The 11,459-nt window shown below is 42.5% G+C and overlaps 1 protein-coding gene across 1 annotated transcript in view; it reads left to right on the top strand.

Annotated features, from left to right (window-relative positions):
* The first annotated feature begins 441 nt into the window (after nucleotides 1-441).
* LOC147678058 (extracellular calcium-sensing receptor-like) overlaps nucleotides 442-11,459 on the top strand; it is a 48,543-nt gene continuing 37,525 nt past the window's right edge. Inside the window, exon 1 of the mRNA XM_086945610.1 lies at nucleotides 442-587. Within this exon, the coding sequence (XP_086801736.1) occupies nucleotides 442-587 (146 nt within the window). The remainder of the gene's footprint in view (nucleotides 588-11,459) is intronic.

Genomic DNA, 11,459 nt, shown 5'->3' with positions numbered 1-11,459 from the left:
GGTGTGCGCCCTCAAAACCTCTTGGGAAGCCACAGATCGGAAGCTGGATGAATATGAGGGGAGAGCCAGACGCAACAACATGCGCATTCTCGGAGTGCCCGAGAGGTCGGAGGGTCAGGCGCCGGATCTATTTGTAGACGACATTGTCCTAAACCATCTCAAACCAAAGGGTCTTAGCAACTTTTTTACAATAGAACGGGCCCACAGAGTGCCGGGGGGAGACCCAGACCCGGGGCGCCCCCTCGCCCAATGATCGCCAGAGTGCTTAATTTTCGTGACCGAGACGCAATCCTGCAGGCGGCGAGAGCAGGGACTCAACTGTGGTATGGGAACGCGACGCTCTCCTTCTTCTTGGACTTCAGCCAGACTGTCCAGAAATTAAGACAAAGTTTCCTTCCAGTGAAGAGGAAGCTAAGGGATAAAGGGCTGTAGTATGCGATGATGTATCCGGCTCGTCTGCGTGTGGAAGGGGAAGGAAAGGCCTGGTTCTTCAATAATCCAGAAGTGGTAGCGTACTGGATCGATAGTAGGCCCGTGGTTGGGGCAGCGGAACATGAATCCAAAACTGGTGAAGAGGGACTTGAACAGTAAGACTGTGACTAAGGGTCCACTGACGCGGGTGGTGAGACTTAAATGTTGAGGGGAGCAAACGGCCATTTCTGGCGCTCTGAATAGAAATAATTCAGAAAATGTACAAATTCAGGGCAATTTATGCTACCTTGGAGGCGGGGGGAGGGGCAGAGCTATGGTTACCACCCCGTTACTACTTTTAGTTCACTGATCAGGAGAGATATTGGGCGACAGGCACACTGCGATTTGGGGATGGGCGTTTGCCATATGCAGGGGTGCAGGGAAGGGGGGACATTGGGATGGGCTCAGTTGTTGTTTAGTTTTGTGATCATATCCTATGTAGCGATAATGGCATTGTTGGGTTTTATTTTGTATTTTTCATTTCTTTCCTTTTGTTTCCATCAGGTTATAATGTTGCAGCTAGACGTTATTGGTGTAGGGTAAATGTCACATGGTAGTCAGGAATCAGGGATAAAGGTGCTGAGCTGGAATGTGAATGGCCTGGGTGACAGGATTAGGAGAGGGATGGTAAATCTGTTGGTTAGAAGGCTCTCCCCAGATGTTGTGCTGTTGCAGGAGAAGCATCTGATTGGCAATCGTTGCATGGCCCTCCACAAAGGAGGGTATAAACTGGTGGCACATGCTGGATTTACAACGGGGTCTAGAGGAGTCGTCATTTTAACGAAGAACTCCTTCCCCTTGGCAATCCGGGCCACACGGTCGGATCAGAGAGGCAGGTATGTTGGTGTCTCGGGTCAGCTAGGCAAAAGGACGGTTACTTTTTTGTCTATATACGTACCACCTGACCTTCAATCCTACATTTTCCGGTGCCGTTTTTTCTCCCCCTCCCCCTGGGCCTCTTGGTATTGGGGGCGATTTTAATGTGGTGCTCAATGAGGAGATTGATACATATCCGAAGCGGATACACCAGGACCGGTTTGGAGACCCCTGCTCTAAACATTCAATGCAGGGTGAAATGACAAGTATATGTGAAAAGAGCACTATCACCAAGCATCTCGAATTGTGGTGAAAACGTGCACCAGACTTTTGGAAAACATGGAATGCAGTGTCACTTAGAATACTCTGCAAAAAAGGTTCTTTCCAAGTTCAACAAAGATTGGAGTGATATTGTTCGTATTTGCAGTAATTCCTGCTATGTATATGAACATTTTGGGCCCGATTCTGATCCTGGATTTTTATTTTCCATACAAATAGGATTTGTATTTTTTTCCATACAAATTGTACAAGTCCCTTCCAACCCGTGTATTAAGATTCGTACGGGAAAAATACATACAGACCGGCCCGATCCTTACAAATCGGATCGGGAAAAGCTGTACGACACAGACTTGTAAAAAAGACCATACAATGTGTAAAAAGGCTGTCCAACCCGTCAAGTACGATTCGTACCGGGTTGTCAGCATAGGATTTGTATGGAAAATGGCCTGTATACAGGGAATGACTTGTACCGGGCAACGAAGCGAACCCCTATACGCCTCGTACCCTGGTATGACTCGTTCGAGGGGTACGACTCATACCGGGGTACGGATCGTATAGGGGTATGAGGCGTACAGGGGTCCTACCACAAGCGAGGCGTGTGTATTGTGCGTACCCCAACATCACGCATGTACGCACCGTACATACGCGATTTTGGGTTACGGTGCGTACACAGGCGATTTTGGGGTACGGTGCGTACATACGCGATTTTGGGGTATGGTGCGTACATACGCAATTTTGGTGTACGGTGCGTATACAGGTGATTTCGGGGTACAGTGCTTGTACGGTGCGTACACGACCAGTACCCCTTCATCGCGTATGTACACACCTTACCCCACTTTCCATGCCATCCGTACATCCGCACAGTACATACGCACCGTCCCCTGTATTCATGGAGTGTACGACGCGTACATGGGGGGGTCTGTCTCATACTGTTTTCGGGGCGTACAAGGTTTTTCCTGCACTTTTTGACTCTTGTAAAAAAAGAGCCGTACGGAGTGCCGTTTGTACGAATCATACTTGCCGGGTTGCAAACTGCTGCCGGGAATACATGGGAACGTCGCGTACAGAGCAATCCGAATCGGAATTGCTTGTATATACGAGTTGTATGGTCTTTTTTACAATTTGTATGGAGTGTGTCTATTTGTACAGATCGTACTTCCTAGGTTGTAGGGGCCTCCTTACAAGTACGAGTTGTATGGGGAAAACGCTCCATACCACGATTTGTACAGTGTTTTTCCAGGATTCGAATCGGCCCATAAGTGTGATGACCTGTCAAAATTGATACCTGAACTGAAGTGCTTCCCTGTAAGAGATCCTTGTCACTTGATAGATGGTATACTGAAAGCATCTTTGCAATCTTCAGAGTTAATGAGGAATGCTATTGACTTTTCAGTCCATTCTGGTGCACTGTTTTCTTATGCACAGGAAGTAAAATGCAAATATGTATCATTTCAAGCTTTGTGTGGCATCATAGAAAGATTCATCCCAACTTTGTACCTTAGCTGATGTTTCTCAGTCCAAGGGCCTATGAATGCTATATTATCCATGTGGCAACCATTTACAGAATTTCTGCTGAGTGATGATGCCAAAGGCAAGACATGTAAGGATCTTTGGTCGTATATTAATAGTGATGTGAAAAAAGTACACTCTACTACATTCTTCGACTTTTACCAGAAAACATAACTGCTGTAGTGGACAAAAGAAATTCTAGATCCCTTCCTTAAAGAGGAATTTCCTCTGTAGTTTCAAAAGTGCTGCTTTATTTTTGACCGCTTCAATAACTCTGAGGGCATAAGCACCCAGCTCAATGCAATTGTTGCAGACCCTGCCTTGAGAATCGCAATCTTCAAGTGCACCAGTATTGGCATGGAAAGCTATGTTAGTGGCCAGGGCTAACAAATTGTGTACTGGCTGTTTTGGTGTTGCAATTCTCAAGCGGCAATGTTGAGAGGGGCTTTTCACAGAAATTTACATAGGAAGGAAAGAGCGAGCACACATGACCAAGCCTCACTGAATAAGTAATGTATGGTGTACTTCACTAAGTTTAATTTGAAAAAATCTATTTGGATCTCATATACACTATACGTACAGTGGCTATATACCATGTGCTATCAGTGCAGAAAGCAAACAATATAAAAGCAAAACGTTGCATAAACACTGGAAAAACACTGGGGCATATTATCAAGCCTGTGCGCTAAAATTATCGCCGCTTTATCGGCCGAAAACGGCCGATAAAGCGGCGATAATGGGCTTGATAATATGCTCTACGGAATTCCAATTGAAGCACATGTTAGATGTGAAGACATCTAACATGGGCTTCGATTGGAATTCCACAGAGCATATTATCAAGCCCATTATCGCCGCTTTATCGGCCGTTTTCGGCCGATAAAGCGGCGATAATTTTAGCGCACAGGCTTGATAATATGCCCCTTTGTTTCTATTGTTTTTAATGGCATGAAAATGTGTAATCACTGATAACCACTGTATTTTTAATGTATTGAAATCACTTGAAAACACTGAAAAAACACCACCAGAATTTACCAAACATAGAAACTGAAAACAGGAAAGCCTAAGTATTAGATTCAGGAGACCTCCCAGGGCAAGATATACAGTTTTGTGCAATGTGAATATAGTTGTAAGTTTGTTTCAGGAGTGACCTCTAAATAAGTATTTAGACATTAAAAAAATTACTCAGAAACTAGCAACTCTTTCATGTCTAGTTTCTTGTAGAAGATCTTCAGATGTTAAGACCTTGGAGACCGATAGTAGGGTTTATGGTCCCGAAGGAGTACATTTTCAGATGTGGAACAGAACAAAGACTATGTCAGAGTCTATTTTTTATCCTAAGTTTCTGGCGATCGGCTTCCGGGTCGATAGAGGAACCTCAATGCGAGTTGCTTCAGGGGAAAGATGCTGAAGTATTGGCAGAGGTTTTGTAGAAGAAGCGGATGCAGAAGAGACTAAGCTAAGTCTATTCTTTTTTTACAAAACTTACCAAGTGCGCCCTCACAATGGTGACAGGTTGGGAGTAGGGGGGAGAGACTATACAGGCACGGGGGACTCGAGAGTGAGGAGGTCAATGGAAGAGTTGCCCTCTAGTGCTGCTGAATCTGACCAAGATTTTGGACGTAGGGGGAGCGGTATCCCTGTTCCCCACGCTAGTGGAAAAAATATTGGTGACGGAACTAAATCCCCTTTAACAACCCCCTCAGGCGAGCAGGGTCTGGGGCAAGGGCAAGGACCATCAGAGAAAGTTACAGACACTACGCCATTAGCGCCAAAGGCCCAAGTGAGGAGCCAGTACCAGTTAAGATCACTCCCGGACGGGAGAAAAAAAGGTAAAGGCGGGAAAGGAGGGGTGACCCGGGATCAGTTTTCTGGGGAGGCTACTGTTGTCACTCCAGTTTCACCTAAAAAGAAAGTCTCAAAGGGTATTGGAAAACTTCGGCAATGTGTGCAGAAGGTGGTGCGTGCCCCAACTAAACCGCCTCCCTCTTTGAAGTCATAATTCAAAATTATGGAGCATGTTGCAAGCTCACAATTTAAGGGGAAGAAAGCCCCAATGCATATGGTTCTAGCTCCTCTCCCTGTGAAAAATAGATTTTTTGCTTTAGCTGGATTGACCTCTAACGATGATGGGCAGAAGCTTGATAATGCCAAGGTGCCAACTAGTCAGCACAGCTCTGGTTTCAGTATATGGCCGAGCCTCGATGCCAGCTCTAATTCTAGCTCTGTTTGGGTCCTAGCCCTAGCCCCCATCATGGTTCATATAGGATCAGAACCTCTTCATGGAGGGATGGATAGTTCGAAACAGGGGGGATCGTGAAGAGGGCTTGACGGACCGAAGAGGTGGAGGTGAAGAAAAATCTATGGAAAGATTGTTTCCTAACTTACTAACTACTAACTAATTTGAGATATCGGAGTTCAATCAAAAGGGGATTCATGATAAATGTGAAGCTCTAGAGGAAAAATTTGACGACATCGTGCAACGTACCTGTACTTTGGAAGGAGAGGTTAAATCACTGTCAGCAACTGTTTCAGAAAACTCAAAAGATATTGGATGGTTAAGGAAGCAGAACAGAACATTATGAGAAGATTTAGAAAGATTAGAAACAAAATCTCGTCTTAATCACCTGAGGTTTTTAAAAATCTCAGAGGGGGCTGAGAAAGGAGAGGTAAGACCTTTATTTGTACCCTTTTAAGAGAAATTTTGCCTGATAGATTGGATATTGAATTGGAGAGTACGATTTCAGAGGGCACATTGAGACCCCTTTAGGTTAAACCCTGAGAGGAAAACTCCAAGAAAAATTTTGATCACCTTTTTGAATTGCACTTTGAAAGAGTTGGTATTGGGGAAGGCGTTAAAAGAGGGTTCCTTAAGACATGAGGATTTTACGTACCAGATAAGATCAGATCTAAGTAAGAGGACAGCCCAGATGCAGTGGGAGCTGGGTACAATGATGAGTGAGCTCCGAGGTAAGGGAGCGCAGGTGCAATAAATGAGATATAGCACGTTTGAATAGATAAAGAAAAAAAGGTGGAAAAAAGCAACAAAGGGGAATATATATATATATATATATAAATAAATATATATATATATATATATATATATATATATATATATATATATATATATATATATGTGGCCTAGGTCTCTTGTTTCTTGAAAGGGGGTTTCCTGGGAGGGGAGGAGGGAAAGGGACACTGGGTGTGGGGTGCAGTGGGAGGAAAACACAAAAACATTTGTCCTCATTAACATAGTTTTTAATTCTTTACTGCGGGAGAAACTAGATGGGGTTGATGTTGTATGGGGGATCCAGGACTCTCTTTATTCGATGAGATGAGCATAGACTAAGCTAAAATATTTAATATATTAACATGGAACGTAAATGTATTAAGATCTAGGAAAAAAGTGTCACGTGTTGCTGAATTTTGTATGGATAGTGCGGCTCAAATAATACTGTTGCAAGAAACCCATTTAGAAAGGACAGAATGTAAACAATGCTTTCAAAAATGTAGATGGATACAGGAGGTAGTATGTTCCGACCAGAGTGGGAGTACTAGAGGAGTGGCCATAATTGTTAAAACAAACAATGAAAAAAGATTAATTAAATATAAATCAGATTTTTTGGGCAGGTGGTTGGTGGCAACTTTTTTAGTGCATGGCAGGCCCTTGATATGTGCTGTCTATTATGGTCCGAATAATGACAACCCAGATTCTCTGGAAAAATTGAAGTCTTGTCTATTGGAGACAGCAGCCCCTATTGTATTAGGGGGGATTTTAATTTGGTTTTAAACAAGGGATTAGACAGGACGTCGAAAGCAAAATACAATAGCCCGCCGAAAACTTTTTCTCGACTAACTACTATATTGAGAGAATTTAACTTAATAGATATATGGCAATCTAATTAAAAAGGATAAGAGATAATTCACCTTTTATAGTAAAAAGTACGGACACCACTCCCGTATAGATTACTTTTTAGTTGATCAGGAGCTATGTGGAGATGTTCTTGATGTGAGTCATATCCCAAATAGAGGAGTGTAGAAGGTGGACTCTGGATAGGGCGATCCTCTTAGACGAGAGGGTAGTCGAAGATTTAAGGGAGAAATCAGAGGGCTTTTTTATTACCAATGAATGTTCAACAGAAGAAGATATGGTTTGGGATGCTTTCAAAGCATATTTACGGGGAACCTTAAAATCTAGAATGATAGGGAAAAATCGAGCGGAAAAACAGGATAAAGAAGGTGCGATCCAAGATATTAAGAATAAAGAGGGGGAGCTACAGATGGCATCCATAGAGGATCCAAATAGAGTGGGTGCTTTAAGTAAGGAGTTAGAGGGGTTACAGGCTGCATTCCTGGCAAAAATGGATAAAAGATCCATGGATAGTTGGAAGGCAAGCAAAATTCAACACTTTGCTTATGATAAGAACTATGGAGCACTATTAGCCTGGAAAGGAAAAGCGGATAGGGCAAGAAACGCAATACGAGAGTTGATTAGTGGAGAATCAGGTGTCCTTCTGAACGTTAACTCAGATTTGTGTAAGGAGGCTGGGAGATATATGAAAGAACTATATAGAGAGGGCACAGCACCAAGTCAGGCAGACATAAAGGAATGGCTTGGGTTAACAACTCTCCCCCGGTTATCTACTAAGCAATTAAAAAATTCTAGATGGAGTGATTAAGGAGAGTGAGATAAGAGCTCAGTGCCATAAAATACTTAAGAGAAAGGCAGCCGGACTGGATGGTCTTCCCGTAGAATTTTCCCGTTTATCTTAGACACTGTAATTCCCATTCTATACAGTTTATTTAATAGGATATAGATAGGTGGAAAAAAGCTTCCTAAATCTTGACTTGAAGCAACAGTACTATGATTCAGAAACCTAATAAGGATCCACAGAAGATAGACTCATATAGGCCGATTTCATTGTTGAATATGGATTACAAAATATCTTCTGGTATTATTGCATCTCGGGTGGCCAAAGCAATACATGAGGTCATCCACCCTAACCAAAGAGGGTTTATTCCTGGGAGGCAACTAAATGAGTTGACATTCCAGTTATTACGAGCTATCTCTTACTATAGTGGCAGTGGACGCAGCAAAAGTCTTTGACCTGGTACATTGGCCATATTTATGGGAGGCTTTGCGGAGTTTCGGTTTTCCGCTGAACATGGTAACCGCGATCCAGACTTTATATCAAGGCCCTACAGCCAGAGTTTTAATAAACAGGAGGCTGTCAGATTGGTTTGATATTTTTAGAGGGACAAGGCAGGGTTGCCCCCTCTCCCCGCTCCTTTTCAATATATATATCAAGCCTTTAGCAAATCTAATCAGGGCGGATATGGCCATTTCTCCTTTTAAATCCCATTTTTTCTTTTTTTTTTGTTTATTGAATTTTTTGACAGCAAACAAGCAACATAAATACATACATTTCAATGGTCAAAAAATCCCATTCTTTCGAAGTGAAGTTAGGGCTCTATGCAGATGACCTGTAGCTTTATATAAGTAATCCACAAGAAGCAATCCCAAATCCGATGAGGAAGGCGGAGGCCTTCGGTCGTATCTCAGGCTATAAAGTGAATCCAGGTAAAACTGAGATCATGGATTGGAATCAGGGGGTGGCAAGCAGCGGGGCAAAGAATCAAATAAGATATCTGGGAGTCCAAATAACTCAGAATATTGAAGACATCATTAAAGTAAACTGGACGAAAGCTAGTAATGAAGTTATAGGTTTGCTTTCTAAATGGGCGAATTTACCACTTAATATTTACGGTAGGGTTAACCTTATAAAAATGATTATTTTGCCAAAAGTGACATTTACGTTTCATTCTGTTTCACTCACGTTCCAAAAGAAAGATATAGCAAAACTCCAGGGAAGAATAGGAAGCTTTATCTGGGCATGAAAGGGTGTCAGGATCTCCGGTAAAAAGTGCGTAGGAGACTTGACATTGGGGGACTGGCATTACCAGATATATTAGCCTATTGCTATGCCTTCCAATTCAAGAATGTTCGTATGCTGGCCAATAAGATTGATAATTCAATGATTGGCGAAGCATTATTGACAGACCTACCAGTAGGTCAAATTAGTTTTTTTGTTAAATATGGGGATCCTACATTTTCTTTTAAAAGTGAGGATTAAGATTTTAAAGTCAGCACTGAAGGATGTATGTGCGGCAAACTTTCAAAATCCCATATTTCTCATCATGGGCACCAATTTGGGACTCACCCGTTACGCCGGAGTGTTTGAGGGACCAATTGAGCCAACCTTTGACAACTAGAGGTATTTGTTGTTGGGCGGACCTTAAGGTTGGTACAAATTTGATGAGTTTGGAAGCATTTAGTAACTGCACCAATGGTCTGCTGACAAGGTTCAAATATTACCAACTCAGCTCTTGGTGGGCTACGCAAGACTGGGCAGAGTTTGAGGACGCAAACTCTGATCAAGTAATGAGAACCGGTCATGGCGTAAGGAAACATCATTTTGGATTTGGGCTTTTGTGGAGACAGAAGGACATATTGAGAAAGACATTTTAAAATTGTGGGGCAAAGAGCTTGAAAATCAGGATCTAATGCAAATGTGGAGTAATTCATATGCTACCCTGCGAAAAGTAGTAAAATCAGCACCACTGAAACCATCTGTTCACCCCGTATAGGGTATATTGGTCTCCTGTAAAACTCTCTAAGGTCACTGGCAACATTTATACCTGTCCCAGGTGCATGGAGGTAGAGACTGACGATATACATATGCTTATGTCATGTCCCAAAATTGTGCCTCTTTGGAATGCGATAATATTTTTTGGGGGAGAAACCATAGGGGTACAAATAAAGGTAACATTAAAATTAATTTTTGGGGACTAAGTTTGGATCAAGAAGCGCAAATTTCTGCTGTAGAATCTAAATTTTTGTTTTATGTTGTTTTGCTGGCAAGACAGGAAATCTGTAATTTATGGAAATCCGAGAATCCCCCAACATTTTCTGAATGCCTCCGGAATATTGTATATATTAGTGAATCTCATATGGCGTGCAATCGAAAAAGCAGAGAGAAGGTGTGGGCTCAATTGATAAAGTAGAGAGAGAAGGTAACGTGAGCCCAATGATTATGCCACCTACTCTGTTGGCCATATTATCTCCTGGCATCCCGGTTGGCACAGTTAGTATGTGGAGATGGAACTGGGAACAGCTGTATACTAATGGGCTATTTTCTTCTGGGTCTCATTCTAGGGTCTATGGCCAGGGTCCCCAAGACAAGACCTAGGGCCAGATGTAGGTGGCCAAATACCGGTCGGTAACGGCCGATTTTGGCCATTACCGACCGGTATTTGGTTCTTGAGATGTAGGGGGCCCTAATTTTAACGATTCTGTAAATTTACCGATTCTGTAAATTTACTGATCCGGTAAAATACTGAATCGGTAAATTTACCGAATCGGTAAATCTGGATGTAGGTGGCACTGAAAACAGTGCCACAGGGCCTTTAGAATTCGTTATTTACCATCAAATACTATTTGATGGTAAATAACGAATTCCTGTGTACATGCACATCTGTGCATGTACACCTGTGCCATGTGGCACACATACATGCCCTAAGGGCATGTATGTGTGTTGCATGCCACACAAGCCTGAATCAGGGGTGCAACAGGGTGTCAAAGTAACACCCTGTCCCCCTTGTGAATTTGGTAATTTTACCGAATCGGTATTTACCAATTCAGTAATTGCCATTGGTTCCTATGGGCCTCAAGGCCCATAGGAATCAATGGCAATTACCGAATTGGTAAACACCGATTCGGTAATTACCGAATATTACAGATTCGTTAAATTATTTGATAAAAATACCTACATAGCATTTACCTATTTGTAAATTCCGAATCGGTAAAATTCGGTATTTACAAATCAGTAAATGCCATTTACCTACATCTGGCCCCCAGAGAGACTAAAAGTATTGAGGTTACGTGGTTTTTGACTCCATTTTGCATTCAAACTCCATTTTGTGTTGCCTTTACACAGGCTGCATGATTCACAAAGTGTCTCTGCCCTTTTGGACTGCAATGTGTCGAAAATCCCCTCTGTCCTTGTCTTGAAACTCATCTCAGACACCAGCCGGCCTAAACTAATTCTTGTCTGGACCACCTAATCCCTGTATCAACTATCTGTTAGCCTTTAGTATACTTTTCATGCTGTATCTTATCTTTTGGCCTTCGCTATTCTCTCCCTGTGTTTTCCTATTCCACAAACCTTTCCTTTGAAGCACGCAAACATGTTCTGCCATTACTGATTGACCTATAGGTGCTGTCATTGATTGACTTATGGGATCGGACAAAGACACGACTCAAGGGGGATGTTCTGGTTACATGATACCTTGTTTTGAATGTTTTTCTATTGACTAATATTTGGCAG

Source organism: Lissotriton vulgaris, chromosome 12 (assembly GCF_964263255.1).
Source record: "Lissotriton vulgaris chromosome 12, aLisVul1.2, whole genome shotgun sequence".
Taxonomy (NCBI): domain Eukaryota; kingdom Metazoa; phylum Chordata; class Amphibia; order Caudata; family Salamandridae; genus Lissotriton; species Lissotriton vulgaris.
The sequence above is the reverse complement of the archived record's forward strand: the minus strand, read 5'-3'. Positions and strand labels throughout refer to the sequence as shown.